This window comes from Macaca mulatta, chromosome 10, assembly GCF_049350105.2.
Source record: "Macaca mulatta isolate MMU2019108-1 chromosome 10, T2T-MMU8v2.0, whole genome shotgun sequence".
In the NCBI taxonomy this organism is placed as follows: domain Eukaryota; kingdom Metazoa; phylum Chordata; class Mammalia; order Primates; family Cercopithecidae; genus Macaca; species Macaca mulatta.
This window is the reverse complement of record NC_133415.1, coordinates 35,696,234-35,716,348: the sequence shown is the minus strand read 5'-3', so window position 1 is coordinate 35,716,348 and position 20,115 is coordinate 35,696,234. Positions and strand designations below refer to the sequence as shown.

At 49.0% G+C, this 20,115-nt stretch overlaps 1 protein-coding gene, 1 long non-coding RNA gene and 1 pseudogene across 2 annotated transcripts in view; 1 reads left to right on the top strand and 2 right to left on the bottom strand.

Moving 5' to 3' along the window:
* The window catches only part of LOC114670397 (phosphatidylinositol 3,4,5-trisphosphate 3-phosphatase TPTE2-like), a 314,879-nt pseudogene that overhangs the window by 34,587 nt on the left and 260,177 nt on the right, over positions 1-20,115 (bottom strand).
* LOC144332006 (uncharacterized) overlaps positions 4,518-20,115 on the bottom strand; it is a 69,915-nt gene continuing 54,317 nt past the window's right edge. The window contains exon 3 of the long non-coding RNA XR_013399677.1: positions 4,518-4,983. This is a non-coding gene — a long non-coding RNA (uncharacterized LOC144332006). The remainder of the gene's footprint in view (positions 4,984-20,115) is intronic.
* The window catches only part of LOC106996367 (uncharacterized), a 30,242-nt gene continuing 27,335 nt past the window's right edge, over positions 17,209-20,115 (top strand). The window contains exon 1 of the mRNA XM_077951013.1: positions 17,209-17,669. Within this exon, the coding sequence (XP_077807139.1) occupies positions 17,468-17,669 (202 nt within the window). The 5' untranslated portion in view covers positions 17,209-17,467. The remainder of the gene's footprint in view (positions 17,670-20,115) is intronic.

The following is a 20,115-nucleotide window of genomic DNA, read 5'->3' as shown; positions in this document are numbered from 1 at the left end:
CACTGCACTCCAGCCTGTGCGACAGACTGAGACTCTGTCTCAAAACAAAAACCAACTTTTTGGTTTTGTTTTGTTTTTTAAGATACAGCGTCTCAGTACGTTCTCCAGGCGAACTCCTGACCTCAAGCCATCCTCCCACGTTGACTTCCCAAAGCGCTCATTACAGGCATGAGCCACCAGACACTCGTCAGGCCTGAGGGGCAGGCCCTGCACAGAGCTGGGCCCGGGGATCAGGAGGAGGGGACAGTTTAGACATTCTGAGGTTGGCTCTGCCGAGAGGGGAAGGTAGCTTGGTTTTCAGGGTTCAGATAGAGGACAGACAGTGACATCAGACCAAGGACGCCACCCTTGTTGCCCTCCTGACTTGGAATGTGGTCAGCAGAGAAGTGGGATCCGGTGAGGTCTGGGCCGCGTTTGCCTGTTCTACCTCCTCTTTTTCTTTGTCTTTTTTTTTTTGAGAGTCTCACTGTGTCACCCAGGCTGGAGTGCGATGGCATGATCTTGGCTCACTGCAGGCTCTGCCTCCTGGGTTCAAGCGATTCTCCTGCCTCAGCCTCCCTAGTAGCTGGGACTACAGGCGCCCGCCACCACTCCCAGTTAATTTTTGTATTTTTAGTAGAGATGTGGTTTCACCATATTGGCCAGGCTGGTCTCGAACTCCTGACCTTGTGATCCGCCTGCCTCTGCCTCCCAAAGTGCTGGGATTACAGGTGTGAAGCACCGTGCCCAGCCTACATCCTCTGTTTCTGACTTTGTGGTATTCAGTACAAGAGAAAGAGAGGAGAGGGCTGGCTGCCAGCGTGGGCCTCACTCACAGTGTCCTAAGCAAACTCCCCCATCCCCCTAACCAGCCTTCCTCCCTGTGACAGGCAGTGGGTCATTTGCATCTTAGTCACAGGTCTGAACTTTCTTGCCTCGGGCTGCGATGTGCCCCTGGGTTCACCCCTGTCTCCGGAGATACTGGGTGCTATCCGCTCCAACGAGGATCTCCTGGCCCCACTGGTCCAGGTGTACAACCTGCCCTGGCAGTGGACCTGTCATCAGCAAGTTATCTGTCTTTTCCACCAGGAGTCCCCGCCATGTGTCAGAGCTTGTGCTAGGCCTGGGGGCACAGCTGTGCAGCACACTGGTCCCAGATGCCTTTGGGGGCCTAGGAGCTGAGCCCAGCCCTTCTCTTTGCAGTCTGGCCCCACCTTGGACATACCGGTTCTCTGCATCTTCAATGATATCAGCCAGGACTGGGCATTTTGTCAGCTCGGTGTGATATGAATGGGAGGTGACCCTGCTGAAGCGATGGATCCAGGACCTGTACACAAGAGTGGTACTGAGGATTGGCAGTGCCCACTTCTATGCCATTGTGGTCAGTGTAGCCATTAGCAGGCAGGTCGGGTGGGTGGCCACAGCTGCTGAACAGCCTGGGACCCTCAGATTCCATCCACAGCCTGTCTCCTGGGTTGGGACGGTGGGGGGCCTTACCCTGCCCTGGGGACTGTGCCCTGTGTAGGGGGATAGGTGGCCTGATCTACCCCACTGGGAAGTCGTTCTTCCCATCTGGCTGGCAGGCCCCTGAGCCCCATGCTTCGGGTTATGTGAGGGAGTGCCAGATAGCAGAGCCCCTCCTCATGCCCCGACCTGCCACCCCCTCCCCATATCTCCTATCTCTGCAGTGGGTGAATGGTGTCCACACGCTAGAGCATGAAAGGGGCTACCTCCCCTTCGAGGCTGACATCAGCAGCCTGTTCCCGGTGGGGCCCCTGCCCTCCCGCCTCTGCTTCACTGTTGCCATCAACAGCACGCTCACCCCCCAACCCTGCCACTAGGGACCATCCGTACGTGACTGACACGTCCAAGTGGGTACCATCCTTCCTCCACTGCACGCACCCACCTTCCCGGCCCACCCTGTGGTCTTCCTGCCAGGGACAGGGTGGCCTTCGCAGAGAGGAGGCCCTGATCTGGGGAGGCATGTGAACTGAGGACAAAAGACCCATGGCAAGGGCCCAGCAAACCACAGTCCTCCCGCCCTAGGTATCCCAAGGGTTACTTTGTCCAGAACACAGACTTTGACTTCTTCAAGTACACGGGACTGCAGTGGTCTGTGCTTCTGTACACGACACCAACTACCTGCATCGATGACATCAACATCACCACCGGCGTGGAGCGAGACAGTGGTGACGGCTTCTGGTAGGATCCTCCCTCAGCGGGGCCCAGGGTGGCTCTGTTTGTTCCCTATTTGGAAAACTCTCCCAGGAAAAAGGTTCTCCCAGCATCTCTAAACCTTCACAGGTTCCAAACCACTCATGTGGTTGATCTCGCTTGGAGAAGAGGGTTCTGGCCTAACGTCAGAAAGCTCAGGGTGGCAGTCCTGTCCCTTCCCCACGGTGCTGCTCTCACTCTAGCTCCCCTTGCTACACATCATGCTCAAGGAACAGGCAGCTTTGGAGGGCCGGGTGCGGTGGCTCACGCCTGTCATCCCAGCTCTGTGTAAGGAGGACTTGGTAGGAGGATCACTTCAGGCCAAGAGTTCAAGACCAGCCTGGGCAACATAGTGAGACCATCACCCCAAAAAATTAAAAAATTCGCCAGGCATGGTGATATGTGCGGGTAGTCGCAGCTACTGAGGCAGGAGAATCAGTTGAGCATGGGAGGTCAAGGGTGCAGTGAGCTGTGACCGCTCACTGCACCCTGGTCTGGGCAACAGAGGGAGACCCTGTCTTTTTTGTTCTATTTGTTTTTCAGCTGGAGTCTCACTCTGTAGGAGCCCAAACTGGAGGACACTGGTGCATTCTTGGGTTCACTGCAACCTCCGCCTCCCAAGTTCAATTGATTCTCCTCCCTCAGCCTTCTGAGTAGCAGCGATTACAGGCACCTTCCACCGTGTCCAGCTAATTTTTGTGTTTTTTTGTTAGTAGAGCCAGGGTTTCACCATGTAGGCCTGGTTGGTCTTGAACTCTTGACCTCAGATGACTCACCTGCCTCGGCCTCCCAAAGTGCAAGGATTACAGGTGTGAGCTACCGTGCCTGACTGGGATACCCTGTTTTTAGGGGAAAAAAAAAATTATTTATTTTTAATATATCTTTTTCCTTTTGTGAGATGAGGCCTTAGACTGTCGCCCAAGCTGGATGGCAGTGGTGCAATGATTGACAGGTCTTTTGGGGCCGCAGTTGTAAGTTTCAAAGAATTTAGGCTGGGTGTGGTGGCTAATGCCTGTCATCCCAGCTCTTTGGGAGGCCACGGTGGGCGAATTGCTTGAGCTCAAATGTTTGAGACCAGCCTGGGCAACATAGTGAGACCCTGTTTCAAAAAGAAGAAATAATTAAAATAAATAAAGAACTTAAATAAGAATCACACAGCAAAGGTGATGCAGCATAGAGCAATTTATTGTAAAGGGAAAAGTATTTTGCAAGTGAAGTGCAGAACAGCCTGGGCACAGTTGCTCACACCTGTAATCCCAGCACTTTGGGAGGCTGAGGTGGGTGGATGACCTGAGGCCAGGAGTTCTAGACCAGCCTGGCCAATGTGGTAAAGCCCCATCTCAAACTCTGTCTCCAAAAAAAAAAAAAGACAGTGAGTTGCGGCACACACCTGTAATCCGAGCTACTTGGGAGACTGAGGCAGGAGAATCGTTTGAACCCAGGAGGCAGAGGTTGCAGTGAGCCAAGATCGTCCTACTGCACTGCTGGGCATGGTGGCAGGTGCCTGTAATCCCAGCAAGTGGGGAGGCTGAGGCAGGAGAATAGCTTGAACTCAGTCATGAGAGGTTACAGTGAGCCGAGATGGAGTCACTGCACTCCAGCAATCCTGAGGAGACTTAAGAACTAAACATAGTGTGGTCTCCTGGATGAGATCTTGGGACAGGAAAAGAACATTAGGGGAAATAGTAAAGAAATCTGAATTAAGATGAACCTTAGTTAATAATAATATATCGGTATTGGTTTACTGGGACCGGAGATGGTGGCTCACATCCTAGCACTTTGGGAGGCTAAGATGGGAAGATCTTGAGGTCAGGAGTGTGAGACTAGCCTGGGCAACATAGCGAGACTACATCTCTCTAAATTTTTTTTTTTTCTTTTAGTTAGTCAGCATGGTGGTATGCACTTACAGTCCCAGCTGCTAGGGAGGCTGAGGAGGGAGAATTGCTTGAGCCCAGGAGTTTGACGCTGCAGTAAGGTGTGACTGTGCCACTGTGCTCCAGCCTGGTCCAATTTTTCATTAAAAACTTTTTTTTCTTCGAGATGGGGTTTCACTCTTGTTGCCCAGGCTGGAGTGCAATGGCGAGATCTCAGCTCACTGCAACCTCCGCCTCCTGGTTTCAAGTGATTCTTCTGCATCAGCCTCCTGAGTAGCTGGGATTACAAGCGTGCCCCACCACTTCCGGCTAATTTTGTATTTTTAGTAGAGACCGGGTTTCTCCATGTCGGTCAGGCTGGTCTTGAACTCCTGACCTCAGGTGATCTGCCTGCCTCGGCCTCCCAAAGTGTTGTGACTACAGGCATGAGCCACCGCGCCTGGCCTTAAATTTTTTTTTTTTTTTTTTTTTAACTAAAACAAGGTCTCACTGTGTATCCCAGGCTAGTCTTGGACTCCAAGACTCAAGTAATCCTCCCACTTTGGCTTCCCGAAGTGCTGGGATCATAAGTGTGAGGTACCATGCCCAGCCAGGTTTTTTAACTGTAGCAATTTACCATAGTAATTTAAGATGTTCATAAGAAGGAAGCCAGGTACGAGGGTATGTGTGAACTTAGTGCTGTCTTGGCAATTTGTCTGTAATTCTAAAACTGTTTTAAAATTAAAAGTTTACTCAACTTCCCAATGTGCTGCTAAAGAAAAAAATAATAATAACATTAAAAGTGTTTTATTTTGAAAATATTATTTATTTTTTTGAGACAGGGTCTCACTCTGTCACCCAGGCTGGAGTGCAGCAGTGCAATGTTGGCTCACTGCAAGCTCTGCTACCCAGGTTCAAGCAATTCTTCCACCTCAGCCTCCCAAGTAGCTGGGATTACAGGCATGCGCCACCACACCCGGCTGATTTTTGTATTTTTAGTAGAGACGGGGTTTCACCATGTTGGCCAGGCTGGTCTTGAACTCCTGGCTTTAAGCAATTCACCCGCCTTGGCCTCCCAAAGTGCTGGGACTACGGTTGTGAGCCACTTCGGCCAGACTATTTTTTAAATACTTTTTAGAACCAAAGTCTTGTTATGCTGCTCAGGCTAGATTCTAACTCCTGTGCTCAAGCAATTCTCCTGCCTCAGCCTCCTGAGCAGCTGAGACTACAGCTTGTGCCACCACAGCCAGCCAAAAAGTTTATGTTTCTTTTTTTAAAAAAGAGAGGGCTTAGGACTTCCTGGAGCACAGACTTCAAATAGCAGTTGAGTCCACCATTGTGCTCCCTTCTCTCTGGATCTTTCTTCCTGAGTGCCTGTGAAAAACAAGCTTTGGCCCTGCCTGTGCGGCTCCAGCCCATCGGTGATTGTCGTTTCCTGACGGCCAGTCCTGTGGACTCTGGGCTTGCTTAGCCAACCCCACAAATGCAGAAGCCAAGGTTTTACCAATCTATCTATCTATCTAGATGTATGTCTGTATATAGCTTTTTTGTTTGTTTGTTTGTTTGTTTGTTAGAGATGGAGTCTAGCTTTGTCACCCAGGCTGGAGTGCCCTGGCGCGATCTCGGTTCACTGCAATCTGTGCCTCCCGGGTTCAAGCAATTCTCCTGTCTCAGCCTCCCGATTTGCTGGAACTACAGGCATACACCACCACACCTGGCTAATTTTTGTATTTTTTTTTTTTTTTTTTTTTGAGACGGAGTCTCGCTCTGTGGCCCAGGCTGGAGTGCAGTGGCTGGATCTCAGCTCACTGCAAGCTCCGCCTCCCGGGTTTATGCCATTCTCCTGCCTCAGCCTCCCAAGTAGCTGGGACTACAGGTGCCCGCCACCTAGCCCGGCTAGTTTTTTGTATTTTTTAGTAGAGATGGGGTTTCACCGTGTTAGCCAGGATGGTCTTGATTTCCTGACCTCGTGATCCGCCCGTCTCGGCCTCCCAAAGTGCTGGGATTACAGGCTTGAGCCACCGCTCCCGGCCTTAATTTTTGTATTTTTATTAGAGACAGAGTTTCATCATGTTGGCCAGGCTGGTCTCAAACTCCTGACGTTAGGTGATCTGCCTGCCTCAGCCTCCCAAAGTGCTGGGATTACGGGCTTGAGCCACTGTGCCCGGCTAGAAGCCATCCGTTTCTATATCTATGCAGATGTGTGTCACTATATGTTTATGTATATCTGAATCTGTGTATCTCTCCTACTAGTTCTGCTTCTCTGGTTTGAACCCTAACACAACTATTTGTTTTTTTTTTTTGAGTTGGAGTCTTGCTCCGTCACCCCAGCTGGAGTGCAGTAGTGTTATCTCTGTTCATTGCAACCTCCGCCTCCTGGGCACAACTAGTATTTTATAATCTTAGGAATTCAAATGTTTTTCAAAAGATCAAACTACATATTTAAATACATATCCAATACAAACTTTTGAAATGATATTATGAAGCATTAAGTAAAATTCTACATTATTAGGCCAGGGACGGTGGTTTATGCCTATAACCCCAGCACTTTGGGAAGCCAAGGCGGGCAGATTGCTTGAGATCAGGAATTTGACACCCCCCTGGGCAACATAGCAAGACCCTGTCTCCACAAATATAGAAAAATGAGCTGGGCATGGTGGTGCATGCCTATAGTCCCAGCTGTTTGGGAGGCTGAGGTGGGAGAATCACTTGACCCTAGGAATTTGAGGCAGCAGGGAAGCATGATTGAGCCATTGCACTCCAGCCTGGGTGACAGAGTGAGACCCCATCCCACCGCCCAAAAAAAGTTAACATCATTATATAATTGTACTCTAAATTATTAGCAAAATGAAAGAAAATTAAGTATTATTTAAAAATAGGCGAGGTGCAGTGGCTCATACCTATAATGCCAGCACTCTGGGAGGGCAAAGCAGGTGGATCACTTGAGGACAGGAGTTCGATACCAGCCTGGCCAACATGCGGGAACCCCATTTCTACTAAAATTGCAAAAATTTGCCCCGTGTGGTGGTGCGTGCCTGTAATCCCAGCTACTCAGAAGGCTGAGACAGGAGAATCGCTTGAACCCGGGAGGCGAATGTTGCAGTGAACTGAGATGGAGCCACTGCCCTCCAGCCAGGGTGAAGGGTCTCAAAAATAAATTAATAAATAAATAGCTAAACAGTTGGTTCGAATGGACATAAAGATGGAAATAACAGACATTGGGAACTCCACAGGTGGGGAGGGAAGGAGCGGAAAGGGTTGAAAAACTGCTCGTTGGGTACTATGGTCAGTGTTTGGGTGATGGGTTCACTAGAAGCCCAAACCTTAGCATTTTGCAGTGTACTCATGGAACACACCTGCACATGTGCCCCATGCATCTAAAGTTTAATACAATAAAAATAATAAACTTAGTGCAAAAGACAATTGTAGACGTTTAATCATAAAACACTTAAGATAAGATAGCACTGATTTTTTGTTTTGTTTTGTTTTGTTTTTTTCAGGCAGTCTCATTCTGTCACCCAGGCTGGAGTGCAGTGGTGAGATCTCAGTTCACTGCAACCTCTGTCTCCTGAACTCAAGCAATTCTCGTGCCTCAGCCTCCCCAGTAACTGAGATTACAGGCGCATACCGTCCGCCTCCTGGGTTCAAGTGATTCTCTTGCCTCAGCCTCCCGAGTAGCTGGGACTACAGGCACCCGCCATCACGCCTGGCTAATTTTTTTGTATTTTCAGTAGAGACGGGGTTTCACCATGTTGACCAGGATGGTCTTGCTCTCCTGACCTCATGATCCGCCCACCTCAGCCACTATAGCCTTGAACTCCTGGGCTCAAATAATCATCCTGACTCAGCCTCCTGGATAGCTGGGGCTACAGGTGTGTATCATCGTGCCCAGCATTTTATTTTTTATTTTTTGACTTTTTCTGCAGAAACAAGCTCCTGCCATGTTGCCTGGACTGGTCTCCAATTCCTGACCTTAAGTGATCCTCCCACCTCAGCCTCCCAGTGTTGGCATTACAGGCATAAGCCACTGTGCCAAGCCTTTTATCACATCTTGAAGTCAGTAAGAAGTAGATCATCTCGTCTGGCCGGGCACGGTGGCTCATGCCTGTAATCCCAGCACTTTGGGAGGCAGAGGCGGGCAGATCACGAGGTCAGGAGATCGAGACCATCCTGGCTAACGCAGTGAAACCCCGTCTCTACTAAAAACACAAAAAATTAGCCAGGGTGGTGGTGGGTGCCTGTTGTCCCAGCTGCTTGAGAGGTTGAGGCAGGAGAATGGCGTGAGCCCAGGAGGCAGAGCTTGCAGTGAGCCAAGATCACACCAATGAACTGCAGCCTATGCAACAGAGCGAGGAGACTCTGTCTCAAAAAAAAAAAAAAAAAAAAAGTAGATTATCTCATAGACCAGAGATTTCAGAACAAGCCAGTATTTTGGCTATTCTTGGCCCTTGGCATTTTTTTTTTTTCTTTGAGACAGAGTTTTGCTCTTTTTGCCCAGGCTGGGGTACAATGGTGCAATCTCAGCTCACTGCAACCTCTGCCTCCCAGATTCACGTGTTTCTCCTGTCTCAGCCTCCTGAGTAGCTGGGATTACAGGCAGGTGCCACTACACTTGGTTAACTTTTTTGTGTTTTTATAGTAGAGACGGGGTTTGCTGTGTTGGCCAGGCTGATCTGGAACTCTTGACCTCAGGTGATTCACCTGCCTCTGCTTCCCAAAGTTTTGTGATTACAGATGTGAGCCACCACACCCAGCCTGCATTTTCATATAAATTTAGAATTAGCCAGGCGTGGTGGCAGACGTCTTTAATCCTAGCACTTGGAGAGACTGAGGCGGGAGGATTGCTTGAGCCCAGGAGTTTGAGGCTTCAGTGAGCTGTAATTGCACCACTATACTCCAGCTTAGACAACAGAGCAAGACGCTTTCTAAAAACAAAATTAGAATCAACTTGTCAGTATTTATTAAGAAGTATGTTGAGATTCATCCTAATGATGACTGTTTGTTTTTAAAAAAAAAAAGCGCTGGACGCAGTGGCTCACATCTGTAATCCCAGCACTTTGGGAGGCCGAGACAGGCAGATCACAAAGTCAGGAACTCGAGACCATTCTGGCTAAAACCGTGAAGCCCCACCTCTGCCAAAAATACAAAAGAAAAAAAGAAAGCCGGGTGTCGTGGGGGGCACCTGTGGTCCCAGCTACTTGTGAGACTGAGGCAGGAGAGTGGCGTGAATGTGGGAGGCAGAGCTTGCAGTGAGCCGAGATTGTGCCACTGCACTCCAGCCTGGGTGACAGAGCGAGACTCTGTCTCTAAATAAATAAGTAAATAAATAAATAAATAAGAAAAGAAAGAAATGTGTTTGGATTTTGGTAAGAATTACATGTAATCTACAAATCACTTTGAGGAGAACTGATCTTTATGATATTGAGTATTCCAATCCATGAACATGGTATATTTCTCCAGACTCACACAAATATTAATGAATGCAAAAGAAAACATCAGGATGGTAGGGTTGTTGATGCAGAGAACACCCATGGGAATGTCGTTCTGGCACTACTTGCCTTCTAAGGGCTGCCTCTGCTCCTTACTTCCTTTTTCTAGGTTGCCCGATTATTATGTGAACTTGTCCTATGCCCAGTGCTGATTGATTCAGGGGAACGCACCTGCCCAGGCCAGTCCAATAAATGTCCTTACACAGATTTTTCAAACGGAGACAGAAAGAGAGTTGAACCAGGTTCTCTGATTGCAAAATACAAAATTTAGGAGCTCCCTGTAACCATGCTTCAGATTATGTGAACTAGAGGGTTGGGGGAATTGCTGAGAAATAAGGACAAATCTCAAACGGAGAAATGACAAGAGAAGAGAGTGGTGTTTGAGTCTCTGGCTCCACAGAGTTCTTAAGGCCAATGAGTTCTGAGAGATAGTCAGAACGATCTTGTTTATGAATTCCATGAGACAGTCCATAAATCTGTCTTTAGGCTTAAGCTAGTTTGAGTGGTGTTTCTGTCACTTGGAACGAGTCCTGACTACTGCAGTGGAGTGGAGTTAAAAGGTATAGCCTCAATAGGTGAGCTAGCTCACTTTAAAAGGCTTCCAGTTTGAATTACACTCCATTCCCTCTGGTGCCCCTAGAAAGAGCCTTCTCTAACACAGGCCTGGAACTAGCAGACATGCTTTCGTTTTTTTTCTTTGCAGGAATTGTACTGCCTTGATTTGGGACAGATTATCAGAGGTGGGCACCGTTATCTTCTCTTTCATGCAGGATTTATCACTTGTAAATATTTGTCTTATGTTTGGATGCTACATTTTGGTTAGAATTTAATGATCATATCTCTCATCAAGATTACCCACATGATCACTCTAAGGCTGTTGTAAGCCTGACAAGTATTCCATATGTCAAGATGTCAAGTGCAACCCAAAATAAGATGTAAGCACCAAATGGGACTGAGAGAGAAATGCTAGAAATCTTCACCCTTCCTGCCTTTCTTGATAATAACCGTGCATCCTGTGAGGGAAATAGTGTTACAGTGATAGAAAGGTAAGGTTCTGAAATTTGAAGAGATTGGAGGCCAGGTGTGGTGGTTCATGCCTGTAATCTCAGCATTTTGGGAGGCCAAGGTGGGTGGATTGCTTGTACGCAGGAGTTCCAGATGAGCTGGGCAACATTGTGGGACCCCATCTCTAAAAATAAAAATTAAAAAAAACTAACTGGGTGTAGTGGCTCACGCCTATAATCCCAGCTACTCAGGAGGCTGAGATGGGAGGATCACTTGAGGAGGTCAAGGCTGCAGTGAGCTGTGATCATGCCACTGCACTCCAGCCTGGGTGACAGAGTGAGACCCTGTCTTCAAAAAAAGAAAAAAAAGAAAAAAAAAGGATTGGAGGGAAGAATTTTTGAAGATACTGTGGTGCAGGGAAAGGGCGTGCTGTGTATATGCAGATGGTCCTCAGCTTTCCAAACTTAACTCTGGAACAGGCTACCTTTCATACATTTTATATACTGTATACTGACAGACCCAACACACTTTTCAGAGGACACATTTGAGCCTTTTTTTAAAATGTTTTTAAGACAGAGTCCTGCTCTGTCACCCAGGCTGGACTGCAGTGGCACAATCTTGGCTCACTGAAACCTCTACCTCCTGGGTTGAAGTGATTCTCCTGCTTCAGCCTCCCAAGTAGCTGGGACTGTAGGTGTGTGCCACCACGCTCAGTCTGGGCAAGCAGCCCCAAGAACCCAGCCGATGTGAAGGGTCCTGTGGTTGGGCTGGTGGGACGGGGTCGACAGCAGAGCCCCAGGGTTTGTCTGGGTGGAGCCCGTGCTTCACCAGGAGAGATGAGCGGGCCAGGTGTCCCAGGGGACAGGAAGCTCCAGGCCATGCCAGGCTTAGGCCTCCCCACACACTGCCAGGACAGTTTTGTGTGCTGTGGGAGAGACCCCTAGATTCCAAACTTAGACTCCAGAAACCAAGAAGGAGGGAGCACAGCCTGCTGTGGGTACACACGGGGAAACCGAGGCTGCAAAGGAAATGACTGGGCCAGGACACCTGGCAAAGGTGACTTGGGAAGGCCCCTAGGAAGGTGCAGGGTTGTCTGTTCTCCAGAGGGCTCTAGTGGAAAGGAGGGAATTAAGAGGGAGGGAGAGACCCTGGGTGGACCAGATGGCCACACCATGAACCCTCCCAGAGACTTTAGACAGAGAGAGGTGCTCCACAGCACCCCACACTACCTCTGCCATCTCTCACCCCCTCCTCTGTCCACACAGGTCAGCCCAAGGCCACCCCTCAGTCACTCTGTTTCCGCCATCTTCTGAGGAGATGCAGATGGTACCCCCATCACCCAGGGCGTGGAGATGACTGTGCCCTCCCAACAGAGCAACAAATACGTGGCCAGCGGCTACCTGAGCCTGACGCCCGAGCAGTGGAGATCCCACAACATCTTCAGCTGCCAGGTCACGCATGACGGGAGCACCGTGGAGAAAGACAGTGGCCCCTGCAGAATGTTCATAGGTTCCCAACCCTCACCCCACCCACAGGGGCCTGGAGCTGCAGGATCCCAGGGGAGGGGTCTCTCTGCATCCCAAGCCATCCAGCCCTTCTCCTTGTACCCAGAAAACCCTCAAACATCCTTTGTCAACCAGAAATCCTGCTCCCTCTCTTCATTTCTTATCTCTCATACAATTTGATGCTTCTCCTGGGTGCTCAGTGTGGCGTTGGGGGAATCCTGGCACCAGCGGGAAAGCAGCCTGGAGGAGAGGATCACAGGCTCCCAGGCGTGTCCCCTGGGGACATAGGCCAGGATAGGAGGAGTCGGCTCACTGAACACCGGTCCATCCATTCTCTCCCACCTCCCCTTCCTCCTTGCAGCTCACCCTCCAACTCGCTGCCTATGTTTTGGAGGAGCTATTTCTGGCTGAGCCTCCAAATACACCCTCTGTCCCTGTCCTGGTCTGGACCTTCCCCTGACCCACGGCCTCTCTTTCCTCAGCCTGGAAATCCTACTCTAGGCCTGGATTCCCTGTGCTTCTGGCTCTGGCCCCTGGAATGCCATCCTTCTTCTCTGCCCAACTCCCCACCCCCAAGGGCTGGACTGTCTAGGACACTCCCACACCATCAAATTCATGAGCTCTTAAATTTGGAGCCCACTTTGATTTTTCACCTGACAGCAGGTTCAGAGGTGTGAGAAAAATAGGAGGAAGTCAGGAAGGAAACACACATGAAAGGCCTGCAAGAGGCTCAGGACACTTGTAAAAGATAGGCTCTGAGCTCCCCAGGAACCAGTGCAAGAACGGCAATAGGTGCTCCATCATTTCTTTCTTTTTTTTTTTAAATGGAGTCTCACTCTCGCCCAGGCTGGAGTGCAATGGCACGATCTTAGCTCACCGTAACCTCTGCCTCCCCGGTTCAACGAGTTCTCCTGCCTCAGCCTCCTGAGTAGCTGGGATTACAGGTACATGCTACAACACCCAGCTAATTTTTGTATTTTTATTAGAGATAGGTTTTCACCAGTTGTTCAGGCTGGTGTGCTCCATCATTTCTAAGAGATTAAATAAGTGTTTGCTCGAAGGAAGTTGGTGTTTTCAATGCTGAGGCCGGGCAGCTCATCATAATTAAAAGTGGGGATGTGTTTTACCCAAGGCCTCACTACTGATGGAATTTGGGCTCTGACGTGTGCACTGGTGACTGCGTGGCAGCCCTAGGACATGGAGATTTTCTCAGATGTTTGGCACAGAAAGTCACTGACCATCTTTGGAGGAAGCATCATTTTTGGGAAACACTTCTCCATTGGATCCTGAGCCTCAGATGGGAAATCAGGTCCTGTGATGGGAATTTCTCTGTGAGGCTCCCTGGGTCTGGGGCTCCAGCTGCTCTCTGAGAAGAAGGTGTAGGGGGAGAGCATGGCCCAGCCACACCCAGCCCCTCCTGCATGGTTCCTGCTGAGCAGGGTGTTAGAGGGGTGGGGGCACCACCAGTGGTCAGGCCTGTGTTTCTCATGGTGGGGCCAAGGAAGGACACTCAGGGCATCCTAGGGAGTCTCTCCGATGGCTCCTGTTTGACTTTCCTGTGGCTGCTGTCACAAATGACTGCTAATTTAGAGGCTTAAAGCATCACGTGTTGATTCTTTCCCTGGTGTGGAGTCAGACGTCCAAAATGAATCCTAGAGTGCTAAAATCAGGGTGCCAGTTAGGCCAGGCTCCTTCTGAGGGCTCCGGGGAGAATCCATTTCCAGGATTTTTCCAGCTTCTAGAGGACACCCTGGGCTCCTGGCCCCTTCCTCCAACTTCAAAGCCAGAGCTCAGCATCTTCAAGTCTCTCTCCCATGCTTCTCTCTCTCTCCCCACCGTCTTCTCTCACCTTCCCTCTTTCTCTCCCTTTCTTTCCCTCCACCCCCACACCTGCTCTCACTCTGATCCTCCTGCCTCCTTCTTTCCCTTATAAAGACCGCACCTTGGACCCACCCAGATAACCCAGGATCATCTTCCACCTCAGGCTCCTTCACATCCTCACATCTGTAAAGTCCCTGTGGCCACACAACACTGCACATGGACAGGTCCCGGGACTGGGACACAGCCATCCCTGGGCCCTAATTCAGCCACCCACAGCTCCTTTCCCTCCTTCCTCTCTCCTCCGGGTATAAGAAGGGAATGCAGAGAGGTTGGTCAATGAATACACACCTACAGTTAGATGCAAGGAGTGTGTTCTAATGTTGGATAGCAGAGTAGGGTGGCTATAGTTAGCAATAATGTATTGTATATTTCAAAATAGCTTCAAGAGAGAACTTCAAATATACTCAACACATAGAAATGGTAAATACTCAAGGCCATACTCCAAATTCACTGTCTTAATGATGACATGTTGGATCCATGGAACCAAACAGTACATGCGCCTCATAAAAATGTTCAATATTATGTATCAGTGTAATATTTTCTACAAATAAGAAAGCAAAAAAAGAAGTTAAGCATAAACTAGCTATTTGACCTAGCAATTCCATCGCTAGGAATTTGTCTAGAAGAAATGAAAACATGTGTTCAAAAAGACGTATACATAAATGTTCTCAGCAACCTCACTCACTCCAGGCAACAACTGGAAACAACCCAAGTGTCCGTCAGCTAGAGAATAGATAGACCCATGTGGTCTGTGCATACAGTGGAGTGCTGCTCAGTTATACAAAGAAAAGAAACTATGGATACAGGCCACAGGAGGGATGAACTTCAAAACATTACAGTAAGTGAAAGAAGTAAAACTCCATGAGGGAAGTTGGTGGGTATGGACATAGTTTTGAACTGGCAGAATTTTTCTGTGTTCATCGGGGTATTATGTGTTGAGTCCCTATTGATCAGGTACTGTGCTAGGTACGGCCATTAGAGAAATGAGAAGCAGACACCAGCTCCATTGTGATGAGACTCGCCCGATCAGCCGTTTCTGATGAACACTCAGGTACCCTGACTCTCACTGCTCACATTTGTAGGCTTTACTTAATGCCACTTAAACCTCCCTATTCCCCAAGTCTTCTTTCTTTTCCATTTTGTTTTTTAGACAGAGTCTTGCTCTGTCACCCATGCTGGAGTGCAGTGGCACCATCTTAGCTCACTGCAACATCCGTGTCCTGGGTTCAAGCAATTCTCCTGCCTGAGCCACCCGAATAGCTGGGATTGTAGGTGCCCACTGCAACACCCAGCTAATTTTTGTATTTTTAGTAGAGATGGGGTTTTGCCATGTTGGCTGGTCTCAAACTCCTCCTGACCTCAGGTGATCCGCCTGCATAGGCCTCCCAAAGTGTTGGGATTACGGGTGTGAGCCACCACACCTGGCCCCCAAGTCTCCTTTCTTTCCAGCTCCCCTCATTAGACACAGCTTTTTAAAGCAATCCCTGCCATACCCATGGCTGCAATTGTTTTTTATATGCTCTGATGAGAAAAAAATTTAAATGTCATTTTTATATAGCAGCTTTATTTTACATGACACCTCATTCACTACGATTGTAAATTCAAAGTTGCTCTAAGAAAGTAATAACTAGGCCGGGCGCGGTGGCTCAAACCTGTAATCCCAGCACTTTGGGAGGCTGAGACGGGCGGATCATGAGGTCAGGAGATCGAGACCATCCTGGCTAACACGGTGAAATCCCGTCTTTACTAAAAAAAAAGTACAAAAAACTAGCCAGGCGAGGTGGCGGACGCCTGTAGTCCCAGCTACCCCGGAGGCTGAGGCAGGAGAATGGCGTAAACCCAGGAGGCAAAGCTTGCTGTGAGCTGAGATCGTGCCACTGCACCCCAGCATGGGTGACAGAGCAAAGACTGTCTCAAAAAAAGAAAGTAATAACTAAAAAGTTGTCATTTTTTAGTATGCAAATTTTGGAAATTTCCATAATGGTTTGACTTTGTATGTGTTTTTTTTAAAAACGTGACTTGTGATGTCACAGAATGGAGTTATCCTACAGAGGTTTCTATCTAACTTTCTACCAGAGAGCTCCATTTGAATGCAATACTTAAGAGTCCAAAGATATGTCTTTTTTTTTTTTTTTTTGAGACGCAGTCTCGCTCTGTCACTCAGGCTAGAGTGCAGTGGCACGATCTTGGCTCACTGCAAACTCCACGACCTGGGTCCAAGTGAGTCTCCTGCCTTAGTCTCCTGAGAAGCTGGGACTACAGGCACCCACCATCGCACCTGGCTAATTTTTGTAATTTTAGTAGAGATGCGGTTTCGCCATGTTGGCCAGGCTGGTCTCAAACCCCTGACCTCATAATCCGCCCAGCTCGGCCTCTCAAAGTGCTGGGATTACAGGCGTGAGTCATTGCACCCAACTGAAAACTATCCTGAAACTGAAAACTTACCTATTCCTCTTCCTACATTCTCTGTGTAGGAGAAAATCATTGCTATTTACCCAGTCCTTCAAACTAGAGCCTCAGCAGCCTGTTTTTCCTTTTACTTGCCCTGTTCTTCCACATCTAATCATCTAGCGCTTCCTGTTCTGTCTCCCAAATGATCACAAGACTTTTCCATCCACTGCAGTCATTTCCACTACCTTTAGCCTTACCTGTTCTTCCAGATGAACATAATGTCTCTCTCTCTCTCTCTCTTTTTATTTGAGACAGAATCTCTCTCTTTGGCCCAGGCTGCAGTTCAATGGCATGATCTTGGCTCACTGCAACCTGTAACTCCCAGGTTCAAACAATTCTCCTGCCTCAGACTCTTGAGTAGATGGGACTACAAGCGCCCGCTACCACACCAGGCTAATTTTTATATTTTTAGTAGAGATGGGGTTAGTGATCCACCCCCCTCAGGCTCCCAAAGTGCTAGGATTACAGGCATGAGCCACCGTGCCTAGTTGTACCAGGGTTTTCTATTGAGTTTCTTGCCAAGGGTGACTTCCAATAATAACTCCCCTGCACTTTCCTCAGGACTGGAAAGCTCAGGCAGCCCAGGGTGAATAAAAGGCTGAGTAGTGCCGTCACCACAGAGGGGCAGGGTGGCCACAAGGTGGGCAGCAGCAGGGATGGACATTGTGAAGCATTGTGTGGGGCTGTGGGGCTGGACATTGTGAGTCACTAGCCTGACCTGGCTGTTTCCTGGTAAGCAGGTGACATAGGAAGCTTTGTGGTTATAGGCATCAGCCAGGGCCAGCAACCCTCAGTCGGTAGCTGGTAGTGGAAGGAGGAGGAGCTCCGACTGTGCTGTCTCATGGCAGTTTTTGTGCCTCTCGGCGCTTGTCGTGTTCATTTATTTTTCAAAGAAGACAGCAGGTCCCCGACCTCATAGATCAGCCAGTTTGGGAGGTGGCACCAGAGTAAGGGCTGAGGCCCCAGATCTGCCTGGGGTCAGGCTGCTTCTACAAGTGCTGTGCCAGCCTCAGTAGTGTGGCTGCTAGGACTGCACCATTTCAGTTTCATCGATGTCTCAGGCAGGAGTGGAGAGGAGTGTGGGTGCCCCATGGGGTGTGTACTGACCTGTTGTATCGACTCCACCTGTAGCTGGTGCAGGGGGAAGGTGGCGCCCTGTTATGAATCTGTTATTTATGAGGCTGTGGCTGCTGCAACATCAGAATCCACTAGTGTAGAGCCTGGCAAGCTGGATGTGGGAGCCACGGAGGGCCACGAACTGCAGCACATCGGCAACCAAAAGATGCCCACAGGTAAAAAAGCCACGGGTGCTGTTTACTCACTGGCACACCTGTGGCCACCCTCACCCCCTTCCCATAGCCTCATCTCCAGAGACATCCTCAGCTTCCAGCTCCCTCCTGCCCATAGCCAGCTTTCCCAGATCTGGGGCATGGGGGCAAAGGCTGACTCTGCCTCTTGTCTTTGTCATTGAGGCTTTTTTGATCTAGAAAAAGGAGAGCCCTTTTTCCAATGAAAATTCAAATACCCCAATTTTGGTATCCCCATCCCATTCTCTAGCTTATGTATCTGGCCAGTTTGGTACCTAAATAGAGGAATCAGGTAAGGGTCAGATTGTTTCTTTTCTACCATCCCTTAAGGTAGCTTATTTTTTTAAATTTTTATTTATTTATTTATTTAGATGGAGTCTTGGTCTGTTGCCCTGGCTGGAGTGCAGTGGTGTGATCTCAGATCACTGCAACCTGTGTTTCCTGGGTTCAAGTGATTCTTTAACCTCAGCCTCCTGAATAGGGACTACAGTTGCCCGCCACTACACCTGGTTATGTTTTTGTATTTTTAGTAGAGACGAGGTTTCACCGTGTTCGCCAGAACGGCCACAATTTCCTCACCTTGTGATCCACCTGCCTCGGCCTCCCAAAGTGCTGGGATTATATGCATGAGCCACCGCGCCCAGCCCACATCTTCCATTTCTTTACACTGTGTGTGCGTCCACTGAGTCAGTGGCTGCCCATGCTCGCCCCAGCCCCCGACAGTGGGACAGTCCATCACAGGGATCAGTACCTGGTGAGTGCTGAGCCTCACTCACCTAGCTGTGCAGGAGGTCTCCAGTGAGGGTGATGGGCACCAGGCTAATGATAATGTTGTCCTGAGTTCTGATGTGGCACTGGCCCTTGTCTGTCTGCTATGGATTGGAGCATCTCTTTTTATTTATTTCTTTATTTTTTGGAGACAGAGTCTCACTGTCACCCAGGCTGGAGTGTGCAGTGGCTCAATCTTAGCTCACTGCAACCTCCACCTCCCAGGTTCAAGTGATTCTGCAGCCTCAGTCTCCCAAGTAGCTGGGATTACAGGTATGGGCCACCATGCCTGGCTAATTTTTGCATTTCTAGTAGAGACAGGCTTTCACCATGTTGGCCAGGCTGGTCTCAAACTCCTGACCTCAGGTGATCCACTGCCTCGGCCTCCCAAAGTTCTGGGATTACAGGTGTGAGCCACCACACCCAGCCATGGATTGGAGCATTTCTAAGGCTTGAGGTAGTCATATTATGAAATACAATGCAGTATCTTCCTGATCTTCCCTGCTTTGACCAAGTGCTGAGGAATGAGCCCAGCACTGACAGATGTTGACCTGCACTGTTCTACATGATCCCTTACACTTCTCAGAATCTGCGAGCTGACCAGAAGCCTGTGGGCTTTCTATGTGTATTTCACAGTAATGTCCATGCCAACATTTTATGTTCCCTGTACCTTTTGCTACCCAGGGTTATGTGACCACTGGGGCCCCAGTTGATGATGGGCAAAGTTTGGCAGCTTATAGGCCACACAGTTCCAGGGGCACACATAGGTGCTGGAACTCCCTGGTGTGGGGTCCTGTCACCAAGTCTGAGTGATGAGACAGTTGAGTAAAACAAACCATCAACATGGGGACCCATTTTTGGGTGCACTTTTGCCTCTTCCATTCAGGAGGTCAAAATCTGGGTTCACTCCTTTCTGCACGCTCTCCATCTAAGGAGTAGGGATATTAAACTGACTTTCAGGTACAGCTGTGGTGGGGGAAGAAAGAGGTCATTTATGTAAAGTATATGGTGGTGCTGAAGTTTCTCTTCCTTTCTATTAGAAGAATGACATGACTTGGGAGGCTGAGGTGAGAGGACCACATAGGCCAGGAATTCAAGAAAAGTGACACTTGTACTGTGCTGGGCATGTGGGACCACATTTTGGCGGGAAAACACACATTTACAGACACAATCACAATCACTACACATTGATTCACCCCTAGCTACCTTCCAGCCCTCCTGCACACATACCCACACCATCTAAATAATATGGCTGTCTCCAGGGACTCTAGTGGATGATCACAGCTCTTCACTGAGCCATCTGTTTCTCACACTGCACTCCAGGTCCTCACTCCTATCAGGAACCTGAAGCCAGGCAGTCTCTCCAGACAAAAACAGGCAAGAGAGTCTCCCACAACCCATCACTTAGACTTGTCATCAGCAAGGGAGTGGTCTTAGCATACGTACAGTGTTAGAGAGGTGAATGACACACACTGGGGCCTGTCAGTGGGCAGGGGAAGGGAGAGCATCTGGATAAACAGCTAATGTATGCAGGCTTAATACTTAGGTGATGGGTTGACAGGTGCAGCAGAGCACCATGGCACACTTTTACCCATGTAACAAACCTGTACATCCTGCACATGTATCGCAGACCTTAAAAAAAAAAAAAAGAAATTAGGAGGTG